The sequence below is a fragment of the Bos grunniens genome, chromosome 1 (assembly GCF_055505025.1).
Source record: "Bos grunniens cultivar Pamir isolate PY7600 chromosome 1, Bosgru_T2T1.0, whole genome shotgun sequence".
Classification (NCBI taxonomy): domain Eukaryota; kingdom Metazoa; phylum Chordata; class Mammalia; order Artiodactyla; family Bovidae; genus Bos; species Bos grunniens.
The window spans coordinates 26,916,321-26,929,512 of NC_141165.1; the positions used below are offsets into that span (position 1 = coordinate 26,916,321).

Consider the following 13,192-nt stretch of genomic DNA (forward strand, 5'->3'; position numbering starts at 1 on the left):
CTCTGCTTTTGAATATGCTGTCTAGGTTGGTCATAACTTTCCTTTCAAGGAGTAAGGGTCTTTTAATTTCATGGCTGCAGTCACCATCTGCAGTGATTTTGGAGCCCAAAAAAATAAAGTTTGACGCTGTTTCCACTGTTTCCCCATCTATTTCCCATGAAGTGATGGGACCGGATGCCATGATCTTTGTTTTCTGAATGTTGAGCTTTAAGCCAACTTTTCACTCTCCACGTTCACTTTCATCAAGAGGCTTTTGAGTTCCTCTTCACTTTCTGCCATAAGGGTGGTGTCATCTGCATATCTGATGTTATTGATATTTCCCCTGGCAATCTTGATTCCAGCTTGTGCTTCTTCGAGCCCAGCATTTCTCATGATGTACTCTGCATATAAGTTAAATAAGCAGGGTGACAATATACAGCCTTGACGTACTCCTTTTCCTATTTCGAACCAGTCTGTTGTTCCATGTCCAGTTCTAACTGTTACTTCCTGACCTGCATACAGATTTCTCAAGAGGCAGGTCAGGTGGTCTGGTATTCCCATCTCTTTCAGAATTTTCCACAGTTTATTGTGATCCACACAATCAAAGGCTTTGGCATAGTCAATAAAGCAGAAATAGATGTTTTTCTGGAACTCTCTTGCTTTTTCCATGATCCAGCGGATGTTGGCAATTTGATCTCTGGTTCCTCTGCCTTTTCTAAAACCAGCTTGAACATCAGGAAGTTCATGGTTCACGTATTGCTGAAGCCTGGCTTGGAGAATTTTAAGCATCACTTTACTAGCATGTGAGATGAGTGCAATTGTGCGGTAGTTTGAGCATTCTTTGGCATTGCCTTTCTTTGGGATTGGAATGAAAACTGACCTTTTCCAGTCCCGTGGCCACTGCTGAGTTTTCCAAATTTGCTGGCATATTGAGTGTAGCACTTTCACAGCATCATCTTTCAGGATTTGGAATAGCTCAACTGGAATTCCATCACCTGCACTAGCTTTGTTCATAGTGATGCTTTCTAAGGCCCACTTGACTTCACATTCCAGGATGTCTGGCTCTAGGTCAGTGATCACACCATCATGATTATCTGGGTTGTGAAGATCTTTTTTGTACAGTTCTTCTGTGTATTCTTGCCACCTCTTCTTAATATCTTCTGCTTATGTTAGGTCCATACCATTTTTGAGTGAGTTAACCACCTTCAGAAGTCTCCGGCTAAGATGGTTTTATAGGTTAAGATGTACTAAATTCCATCAATCAGATAATTCATATATTTATACGTTGTTTCAGAAGATAAGGAAAAGTGTCCCACTTATTTTACAATTATTCATAAAATCTCTGTATCGAAATCAGATAGTAATTGTCCAAGAACAAAAGCTGTTCAGTTCAGTCGCTCAGTCATGTCTGACTCTTTGTGACCCCATGGACCACAGCATGCCAGGCTTCCCTGTCCATCACCAACTCCCAGAGCCTACTCAAACTCATGTCCAGTGAGTCAGTAATGCCATCCAACCATCTCATCCTCTGTCCCTTTCTCCTCCCGCCTTCAATCTTTCCCAGCATCAGGGTCTTTTCCAATGAGTTGGTTCTTTGCGTCAGGTGGCCAAAGTATTGAAGTTTTAGCTTCAGCATCAGTCCTTCCAATGAATATTCATGACTGATTTCCTTTAGGATTGACTGGTTGGATCTCCTTGCAGTCCAAGGGGACTTAAGCTGTAGGTATTACTTTGAATCATTAGTGTATAAAACCTAAGTGAGATATCAGGCTAGCTAAATATTTTAAGTAGGATTTATCCTAGGAAAGAGAGATGGTTCTGGTTTAGAAAGAAACATCAGTTAAGTTGATCACATTAATGGATGAAAGGGAAAAAATAACTTTGAGTCGCTCAATAGATATGAGAAAGTATTGAATATAGTTCAGTACCCATTTATAATGAGAGCTCTTGGAAGTTTAGAAATTGAAAAGAACTTCCTCAGTCTGATAGAGGCTGTCTTCCCAAATTTATAGCAAAAATCATGCTTAATGGAGAAACTTCCTTTCGAGGTTGGGAACCAGATAGAGCTATTTGCTATCACCATGAGTGCCTGTGTAGTGCCAGAGGACTGGCACAGAGAAACAGGTATAAGGATAGGGAGTGGGAAAAAAAGAAATTGTTATCACTTGGAGGTTACAAATGTGTATAAATTACCTATAAGAATTAACAGAAAAAAAAAAAAAAAAAGAATTAACAGAACTGGTAACAAATTTCAAGAAAAGTTGCCCAGAAAATGAAACATCATTTTTAGTAACTGCAAAACCCACAGAGTAATGTAACAAAAAATGTGTAGGACTTCTTTAGAGAAAAGGTTATGATCCTAAATGTGAATACAATCATACAAAATGATTGTATTTTTCAAAAATGAATTTGGATGAGTTCATACAAATATTAATAAATAAAGGGAAATATTCTGCTCATGGATGCAAAATGTCATACTGTTAAAGAGGTCAGTTCTTCCACAAATTAATCTATGAATTTGGAAATATAACCATCAAAATCCGAGGAGGGTATTTTTGGGGAAGGTTGACAAGATGATTCTGAAATTCATATGGAAGCAGAAATACCTACTATTATCTAAAGCAGTTTGAAAAAGAAAAGCAAAAAGAGGGGAATCACCCTACCCCAAAATAGTGTGGTAGTGGTGCCAGAACAGGCAAACAGACTGTGGTGTTCAGTGCCAAGTCCTGAAACACGCTGAGGTGCACGTGAGAAGCTTGTGTGTGAGGGAAGTACCTTCACTAGTTAGTAGGAAACGTGAACTAACCTCCCACCTCCTCCCCCCTCCCTCTCCCCCTCCCCCCGCTTCCTTTCTCCTCCTGTGCTCCTTCCCCTTATCTTCCTTCTTAGAAAATTGACTTCAAGTGTGTGGATAAATTATATACCTACCTCACCCACTATAAAAAAAAATTCCAGACTATTGAAGACCTTACTTTTATGTGAAAACTAAAACACAAAGCCAATAGATAAAAACAGAATAACTTTGAGACTTTGGAATCAGGAAAGGTCTAAATTATAATAAGAGAAAGACTCGTTTGTCTGCATGGGACTGACGACGCACTGGGTGTGAGCAGTTGCTCCATAAAGGTCAGCCTGTCTGCTTCCTTCCTTGGTCCAGAACTTACTCAGGGGCAGTCACAAAGGAGGTGGCCCAGCTCTTGTGTTGTCTCCCGGAGGAGGGAGACAGGGCTAAGATTCAGGCCCAGGGAGGCCCTTCGGTGCCTAAGGCGAAATAGGGTGTCCTGATGGTCTCTTTGTCTGAATCACTGCTCGTGTCAGGGGTTCAGACTCACTCTCTGGGAACATCTCTTAGGCAGGAGCCTCAAATATGGGCGAGGGTGGTCAGTAGAGACTGACAATGTACTCAGTGTGGGCCCTGGGCCTGCCATGCTGTCCTCCCTTCAGGGTCAGTGTGGGTCACTCTAATGCAGGAGGTGGGCTGTCAGTGGCCCCTTACAGCCAGCCCTGACTGAACTCTAGGATCATGCCAGGAGCTTGTTAAAAATGAATTAGAAGCCCCACCCTGGTGCCCCCTGATGAATCTATTGGATTCATCAGATGGAGGCAGTGCGGGAATCTTTGCCTGACTAGATCCCGAGTGTGGGTGAGGTCAGACCCAGCACACTGGATCACCTTTCCAGGATCCAGCAGATCAGCACTTCTCAGCTTCCAGGGGAGAAAACCACCTGGGCAGGGGTGCAGTGCATTGGAAGGGGTATGCACATAAGGTGTGTGGGGCGGGATGGGAAGTTAAGGTGGAAGGAAGGGTATGAAAGGTCCAGCCAGCAGGCCTGGGCAGGAGAGGGGCAGAGGCTCCAGTGACAGCCCCGCTGTAACCAAACTCTCCCTTTTGTGGGCCCCCCTGCCCCGGCCTGGGTGCTGATCCTGTACTGGAATAGCCTGTTAATGGCTTGCTTCCTTTAGCAGCCTGGGAGCTCCTTGAGGACAGGAGCATTCATTCACTCCACATTCATTCATTCATTCCACAAATAGTTATTAAGACATTCATACACCTGAAATGGGCACTAGGAGGGAGCACAGCTGAGTCAGCCCACCAAAGCTTGCCATGCGGTGAGGAGGCAGGCAGAAGGCCAAGCAACTTTAATGAGGGGTGTTGAAGGCTGTAATGGAGAAGCAGCAACACCTAATCGGGACACTGAGCCTCAACCTGAGAGCTCTGGGAAGGCTGCTGGGAAGAAGGGAGGTCTAAGAGAGAGGTGAATGGAGAAATCAAAGGAAGGAAAGAGGTCTGGTTCAGCCCCACATGCAGGAGTTTTACTTCAGTGCTGGGTAGTGAGTGTTCCCAGGAGTAATTGAGGAGTCTCCCCCTGCGCTGGCCTGGAATCCAGTTTGGTGAACTGGTCAGGCTCCTGCCCCACTCCCCGCAAGATTCCTTCCCCATTATCCCCTTGCGTTCCTGGGCCAGACTGGCTCCCTCTCTGGGAACCAGGCAGTATTGGCAGCACCTGGGAATATTAGATGCTTCTCCAAGTTGGTATCGGCCCCAGGCCCAGAGCTGGGGAAGCTGAGCCTGGGAGGATGGTGTGATGTTCCAGGGGTCTCAGAAGCACTGCGCTCCTCTAACCTCTCAGACTGTTAACAACTGCTCCAAGGGAATTCCCTGGTGGTCCAGTGGTTAAGACTCCTTACTTCCCCTTCAGGGGACATGGGTGCCATCCCTGGTTGGGGAACCAAGATCCTGCAAGCCACTCAGTGCAGCCGAAATTTAAAAAACAGGACAAAAAATATTGCTCATGAGAGAATGAAGTTTCTCTCCCCTCCTTTGGGAACAGCTCTTCTCCTGGGCAGGTGGACGAGGCCTCGGTCTGTGTTTGGATCCTTGGGGGATCTCTGGGCAGCACAGGGGCTGGCATTTGACAGGGCTGCACTAGGCGTGTGCACTGTATAGACACATATACTCAGTCCCTGGACAGCGCACCTTCTGAGCCCCTGGGGTGGGAAGGCCTGGCCCTTTCTCCTCCTCAGGAGGTCCCAGGCCCACCAGGAACCTGATCTGGGGTTGACTTCATGCTCCAGACACTTGCAGGGCGACAGTAAAACGACATCGTTTCATGGATCCATGGCACCCACACATGCTTACTGTGTCCATCCCAGAAAATCCTGGTGCCGGGGATGATGGTGGGACTGGAGTAGGAGGTGGGTATTAAGCTCAGTAGACATTCTGAAACTGAGACTTTTGTGGGGAGGGATTCAGCACCCTCAGAATCATGTCATGCGAAGGTTAGGCAACAGAATTGTCACTTCACAGGGACCTCCCCCCACCTCCATCCCCCTCACCTGGCAGGCCCAAGGCTGTGAATATAGGACCTGGCCCGAGGGCCCTCCCTGCTGAGGACAGGGAGCCTTGGGTGGGGCCCAGGGAGGTGAGGGGGCACCCCACTCTGTAGTTGCCCCTGAAAATGGCAGAGTGCCCTTGTTGGTCTTTCAAATGGGCAGCAGTTACCTTTGGGTCAGCACTGTCATAATATATTGTTAAGTGAAAAAAAGCAGGCTAAGAAAAAGCGCTGTGACCTCAGTTTCTGTGAAAACTACAGATACTTGTTTCTAGAAGAGCCTGGAAATCAACCTGGTAATGACAGTTATTACCAGGCAGTGTTCTCTGATAAAATATTTTTCCTTTTGTTTAGCTATATTTCCTAATTTTTCTGCAGAGGCTATGATTACTTGTATCATTAAAATAAGGGGGATGGAATTTGCAAGAAGCCAACTCAGGTGTCACCCTGGGGGAGGCCCAGGTTGGGGTTCTATGCTTCCATCAGGAAGGTGAGGGTGGAGGGTCAGTGCAGAACGGCCCTTCCATGTCTCCCGGCCAGGGTCGCATCAGTGTCAGGTGGTCCAAGGCGGGTGGGCACCACCGGGCTAGTTCCCCTCCTGGAGGGTGGGCTCTGGGTCTCCAGGGTGGGTCTCAGCAAAGCTCCTGTGCTTGGGAGTGGGAGCCTGCCTGGTTCTGGGAGGGCGGCAGGTCTCAAGTCTAACTTCCTCTTCGGCCTTCTGTTCCCTAGATTCACTTCCCGGACGTGGAACGGGTTGAATGGGCCAACAAGGTAAGGCCGGGGCGGGCCTGGGGGTGCTGGCCTCACTCTAGGCCTTGTCCTCCCTCTGGGCCTGGCATGGACCCTGGATGGGGCGGGGATATGGGGGAAGCTTGTGTGAGCAAGGCAGTCCTGCAGTCCTGGTGGAAGCCTTGTCTGGGAGCCACAGGTGGCCCTTAGTCCCTGGGGTGGTGGCCTTCCACTTTTCCCATCCTCAGGGTTCTTCTCCTCACCAGACAATGACTTTCTTTTCTTAAAAAAAGAAGTTTTTTTTTTTAATTGTGAAATTTTTGTCTTTTAATTGCGAAGTTAATGCATGGCCACAGCAGAAAAGATAGAAGGTACAGAGGGAAATGCAGGCCTCCAATCCCACCAGGCTGAGACCAGCGTGTCCTGAGGAGAGGAAGGCTGTGATTAGGGATTTGACAGCAGCTGCTGGGTTTCGCCTGGTCCCCAGCCACGATCTGGCAGCAGTGGCTCTGCAACCAGGGCAGGTCCCCTGATGTCTCAGAGCTGCTTCCTGCCTTTGTGCAATGGGAATAATTATGGTCCCTGCCTCATGGGGTTGTTGTGAGGATTAATGAGGTAATTAAAGAATCACAATGCCTGGCTCATCGAGGCCTCTGAGAGAATGGGCATTAAGCCCTGAAACTCACCTCCTTCAGTCTCCTCTGATTGGGGTTTGAAAAGAGGGAGCTGCATCTTTAAAGCACAAGGGACTTCTCTGGTGGTCCAGTGGTTAAGACCTCGCCTTCCAATGGGGGCTGGGGGGTGCAGGTTTTGATCCCTGGCAGAGAGCTAAGAGCCCTCATGCCTTGTGGCCAAAATAACAAAAGGTAAGCTAGAAGCAATATTGTAACAAATTCAGTAAAAGACAAAATGGTCCACACACACACACAAAACTAAAATAAATAAAGGCCCAGGTCCCAGAGAGGAAGAGGGAGTAGGCCTGTCCCAAATAGAACACATGGGCTGCTGCCCCTCCAGCCCATACCTCCAATGCCATCTGTATCCCTCTCTGATCACCATCTCCTGCCACCAGGTCCCCTGTCTCTGCCACCCTCTCTCCCCAGGTCCCACACTTGGTTCCCAGGGCCATGAGTTGTCCTGCTGCAGAATTCAGCTATAGGCAGCCTTCTCTGATTCTTAGGGAAAAAAATCAAATCCATAGGAAACAATTTAAATTTATCTTCTGTGGTTTCTTTTTTTTTCTTCTTCTTAAACCTCTGGCACCTGCTCCTTATTTACACCATGGTGTTGGTTTGGGTGGCATATGTTTTAGCACAGAACCAAAGAGCTTCATCTTATTAATTCACTGAATGACTGTTTCATGGTGGGCTGCACAATGGCAGCAAATCTTGGGATCTCACTGTAAGCATGAGAACCATGGCCATAGTTATCCAACGTTTGATGAGCAGACAGATGGACCAGGTAGGTTGATGGGATGGGGTGGGCAGACAGGCTAATGGGTGCTGCGGTGTAAGGACTGCCCCTGGGCAGCTGTGGGTTTGGGACAAGGATCACAGACCTGAGCACGAAGGGCATCTTCCTGTCCTCGCAGATCATCTCCCAGATCTGGCCCTACCTCAGCATGATCATGGAAAACAAGTTCCGGGAGAAACTGGAGCCCAAGATCCGGGAGAAGAGCATGCACCTGAGGACCTTCACCTTCACCAAGCTCTACTTTGGACAGAAGGTTGGTGCTGTCTCGGGAGGGGCAGCAGGCTCTTCCCCGCCCCCACGGTGCGGGCGGGGGGGCGGGGGGGGGGCGGTGGTCACGCCTGACTCACAGGGTACCCAGCCCCCACCTGCACTTCCCAGTCTCTTGGCCTCAGGATAAACCCCTCAGCTCCTGATCTCCGCACCACTGTCTCTGCGGGTTCTAGGGAAGCCTGGCTCAGACAGGAGAAGTGGGAGGAAATTCCATTCTCCTAAAGCACAATTTTGAAAACACGCCATGTGGTGGAAGCCAACCCACACAAAAATCTACCAGTCATGCTTGCTAACCTCAGCATCAGCTGGGGAGAACTCACCTTCATGGAGTAGGGGGTCAGTGCTTCACAGCAGTGACTAAGTCTCTACTAACTGATTGATACTGGCAATCTGTGTTACAAATCCATGCTGGTTCAGTGACCAGGATAAAAGTGTGTGTATTGAACACACCTAACGTCCTGTCCCGACTCTAGGCTGCATTTCCTGGTCCATCCTCCTGCCTCACTTTTCCTGCCCTATAGCTCCTCTATAATGTCTTATTTCGATCATCGGAAATGCGTACCTCAGGCAGAGCCACCATGAAGTCCATCACCCTGTCAACCAGAGGTGCTGGCCTCTGGTCTGCCCCAGAATAAGCAGGGGTCAGAAGGCAGGCTGGCCCGCTGAGAGCTGTCTTCCAGCCCCACGGTGTGTGCTCAGCTAGCCGCCCGAGTGGGGGCAGGTCAGGCTGGCCTGAGCCTGGGGGTTCTGATTCAGGCTCCGCCTGGACTGGCTCAGCATCTGTTGGTTATTTGTTCTTTCCCTGCTTCACTCATGTATGCCTTACTGAGCCCAGCCATGTGCTCTGTAGTCAGAGATGCTGTGGCTGTACCCCTGCCTTCAGGAAGAACTCTGTCCTTCTGTGGAGGCAGATGTATAAGCTGGTGGATGATAGATGCTGACCTGGCAGTGTATACGTGATGATGGAGGAACGCGTGGATTCAGGAGTGGAGAGGCATGGGGGCTCTGGGAGTCAGGGAGGACTTCCCAGAGGGGCACACAGCAGGTGAAGAGTTAGGAAGCCCACAGACTGCTGTGTTTATAGCAGAGCCTGCCTGGTCAGGCTGCCCATCGGGCGGTGATGCCTGTGGGACCATGTGCTGCTGGAAAGCGGTCCCTTGCTGGCAGCAGAAGCAGGCCTAGTGATCTCAGTGAGGTAGCAGTGAGCAGTCCTGAAGTGAGATATTTCCCTGCCCAGGAATTGAACCTGGGTAGCCTGGATGAAAGCCAGACCATCAAGGGATAGAGGCTTGTTGTTGTTCAGTCGCCAAGATGTGACTGACTCTTTGTGACCTCATGGACTGCAGTATTCCAGGCTTCCCTGTCCTTCAGTATCTCCTGGAGTTTGCTCAAACTCATGTCCATTGAGTCAGTGATGCTATGTAACCATCTCATCTTCTACTGCCACACCCTTCTTTTGCCTTCAATCTTTCCCAGCATTAGGGTCTTTTCCAGTGAGTTGGCTCTTCACATCAGGTGGCCAAAGTATTGGAGTTTCAGCTTCAGGATCAGTCCTTCCAATGAATATTCAGGACTGATTTCCTTTAGGATTGACTGGCTTGATCTCCTGGCAGTCCAAGGGGACTTTCAAGAGTCTTCTCCAACACCACAATTTGAGGGCATCATTTCTTCAGCAGTCAACTTTCTTTATGGTCCAACTCTCATCCATACACGACTACTGAAAAAACCATAGCTTTGAGTAGACGGACCTTTGTTGGCAAAGTTATGTCTCTGCTTTTTAATACGCTGTCTAGGTTTGTCATAGTTTTTCTTCCAAGGAGCAAGCATCTTTTAATTTTGTGGCTGCAGTCACTGCAGTGATTTTGGAGCCCAAGAAAATAAAATCTGTCGCTATTTCTACTTTTCCCCCTTCTATTTGCCATGAAGTGATGGGACCGGATGCCATGATCTTCGGTTTTTCAGTCTTGAGTTTTAAGCCAGCTTTTCACTCTCCTCTTTGACCCTCATCAAGAGGCTCTTTAGTTCCTCTTCACTCTCTTCCATTAGAGTGGTATCATCTGCATATCTGAGGTTGCTGAAATGTCTGATATTGCTCCCTGGCTTTTTACCCCCACTGAAAGCAAAAGTGTTTCAAGGAGGCAAAAACTGTAAAAACAGATACCAAGTTTATTATCAGAGACACAGAGCTTATTATCATAACACGTGTGAGAGCACACAGAAATAGTTTAAGACAGAAACAGTGCAGAAATACACACCCAGGGAGAAAGGGTGTGGGCGTCACCCGTAATGAGGAGCGCAGGAAAGAGGTGGTTAAATCATTATATAGGGCAGTCCTTCCGGGTCTTTGTTTACCTTTGGCCAATTATCTGGTTTCTTTCCCCACATCTGACCTATTCTAGAACCCTCCCAAACATGCATGCAGAACTTTTTGCTAAGAATGGATTCCGCTGCAGAGGCCGGTGGGTGCATGTCCACACATTATGGGGGGCTGCCCTCCCTTTTTGACCCCCAAGGAGCCTTCCTGCGCATGTACAGACAGGGAAGTTTTCCTTGACCTCAGGAGCAGTCATCTTTACTTCAGAGTCAACTCTTGCCACTAACTGTCCTTGGAGTATCTAGGGGAAACAGAGCTTCAGTTTTACTCCTCTTGATGAATGCCAGCTGTCCTGCCCTGGGGCTCCTCTGCCTCCTACCTCACTACGAGCGGCTGGTCCTGAAGGGTGATTTTCACCCTCTCATGAGCACTTGGCAGGGGCCCTGCAGACTGACCAGATGCCCTGGCCCTGCAGGGGAAATGCCTGGTCCTGGTATTCAAAGTCTTTTGTGTCCTGCCTCCTCCCACCCCTCCTAACTCTCCCATCCCTCTCCCCTCCCCACCTCTCCACTGGGGGGCATCACAGAGGTCTCTGCCTGTGACCTTCCTGCTTAGCCAGGCCCAGTGCACCCTATCCACCTACTCCCTTCATGCCCAAGAATGTTTCCTGCTTCCTTTGATTCCTGTGTCCATGTCCAACCCTGCTCACTGCTATTATGAGCTTGGGCCAGTGATTTAACCTCTCTGAGTTCCAGTTTCCTCATCTGTAAGAGGAAAGGACCCATTTCTGAGGGCGGCTGTGAAGCGTGATTAACAGGCCTGGCATCAGGGCCACTGTGCATGGCCAGGTGAGTAGTGCTCCACATGGAGCACCGGACCAGCCTGGCGCCCCACACCTCACCATGAGCCCTGGGCTGGGACCGCCTGCCTGACACAGAACAGACTATAAGCAGTGGCTACCCCTCCTCTCTGTGGTGGAACCTTCAACTGGGCGGCCTGCTCCAGGGGCAGTCTCCACAGATGGGGCTCTTGGGGCTGGCTGGGCTCTCACAGGTGCCTGCAGGCCAGCCACCAGCCCGGGAGCAGACTCCAGGCTGGGGCAAGTCAGTGACAGGCCCTTCCTCCCCGCCAGGCTTCTGCTGGCTTTTCTGGGTCTTTAACATCTAGCCAAGTGCTCTCCCATCTGAAGCTTCTGCAATTTGGGGGGCCCTCTTAAAGAAAAGGAATGTTAAAATATAAAACCAAGACAAAAATAAATGTTAAATATGAGAATGTATAAGAAAATAAATTATAACAAGTTATACTTTTTAAAAAGCTGACATATCACACCACAAACTCTTTGAAAAAATGTACATAATAATTTTAATGAACTGCTCATCATATCCCTGTAATACTTTTTTCCTGCACTGTTGGCTCTGTATTCTTTGATGTCACCTTTTCATGTGTCAATGCGTTTGTAAGTATCATTTTGCATGGAGAGAGTAGGAGGATAATACTGTGGTTGATTGAACTGTTTCTCCATTATGAAAATTTTGCTTGTTTGTAGAGGGAGGTATTAAGATGCCACCGGTGGGCAGGGTCTACAGGGTGGGTTTTTCTGTTTGTGCTCACCCCTGGAGTGCAGTGGTCACATGGGTTGTTGTGGTTGAAACCAATGGGCAGGGCTGGCAACCCCTTGCTGCCCCCCTACCCCATGTAAGACCCCTGCTGACCAGGTCACTCCCTGCCGCCACCACCACCCCCCAACCTTGGCATCTCTTCCAGTGCCCCAGGGTCAACGGCGTCAAGACGCACACAGACCAGCGCAACCGCAGACAGGTGGTCCTGGACTTGCAGATCTGGTGAGCCCTTGTGCCCCCGGGGGCCTGGTGTGGGGGATGGGGGAGCACTGTGGGAATAGCCAGGTTGAAGATGGAGTTGCAAATAAACACTCATGTGGAGTGTGAAAGCCTCTCATGGCACATAAGCCCCTTCTGCCAGCTGGGCTGGAGCATGGGGTCCTTGCTGGGATGGGGAGGATGGTCCCAGGAGAGCCACTAGGCTAGGCCTGGCTCCTCCCACAGACCAGGCACCCAGGCGTGCTTTGGGTACCAAGGCCCAGGCAGCAGAGCTTTCTTGAAGGCCAGAGCCCAGTCACCTGGAGGGTCAGATCAGCTGTCTCACAGAGGATGTAGCAAGAGAGAGCAAGTGTGAAAGGAAAATGTGGGGACTTGTGGTGTGGCCCAGGGAGCTCGGAGTACAGGCTGTGAGAGGCCAGGGGGAAAACTGGGCACTGTGGCACCTCAGAAAAACTAAAGGATGCAAAGACATGTGAGTGACTTGATTAGTGGATCAGGCAAGGACATTTATTTTGAATGAAGCTGATAATAGGCTTGAGTCAGAGAGAATGGAGGTTCAACCCAGGAAGTCTTCTTGGAGGTGGTGGGATTTGAACTGTGCTTAAAGGACCAAGGATCAACTCCCGAGGTTCCACAATGTTGCCTGTTCCTTTCCAGTGCCACATATATCCTGTCCTTAGCCCAGAGACTGGTGCTGAGAACACACTGGGAAGACAGGAAGTAACTCCGGGAATGCCCATCCCCACGTGCGGGCTGGTCTCAAGTGTGTTAAGATACTGTTGGCACTTGGGCCCTTGTGGCCCCAAGGCTGCCACAGGATGCTTGTGTGAATAGTTGGCACTGGTCAAAGTTATCTAGCCCACCCACCCAGCTCTCCAGTCAGCTCAGGGAGCCCCTGGGATCCCCGGGCACACCCCACTCTTCCAGGGGACACTCAGCATTTCTGTGATGTCTGGCTCCTCAGCCTGCACCCTACAGATACTGGATAGCTGCCCTCTCCCTCCGCTTCTCCTTCAGTCCTTGACTACCTTCAAGGGCACCCATTCTGGGCTCCCTGTGACCATTGCTTGGCAGGAGCACCAGCTGGACTCAGTCTTCTGAGATCTTACTACTTGCCCACCTCATTACCCCCAGCAACAACCCGCATGAGTGGCTGGAGGGAGGCAACAGGGCTACTCTGCGGTCTTCAGGCGGAGACCTGGGCAGAGATGGGGTGGAAGCATAGGAGGGTGTGCACCCCAGACCTCGTCTTTGGC

The 13,192-nt window shown here is 49.5% G+C and overlaps 1 protein-coding gene across 4 annotated transcripts in view; it reads left to right on the forward strand.

Annotated features, from left to right (window-relative positions):
• The window catches only part of ESYT3 (extended synaptotagmin 3), a 55,578-nt gene that overhangs the window by 17,292 nt on the left and 25,094 nt on the right, over positions 1-13,192 (forward strand). For all 4 annotated transcript variants that reach the window (XR_015149138.1, XM_086362367.1, XM_086362294.1 and 1 more), the window contains exons 2-4: positions 6,042-6,083; positions 7,633-7,767; positions 11,863-11,939. Coding sequence is in view for 3 of the 4 variants with exons in the window: in XM_086362367.1 (XP_086218493.1) it covers positions 6,042-6,083; positions 7,633-7,767; positions 11,863-11,939 (254 nt within the window). In the remaining variant the exon portion in view is untranslated. The remainder of the gene's footprint in view (positions 1-6,041; positions 6,084-7,632; positions 7,768-11,862; positions 11,940-13,192) is intronic.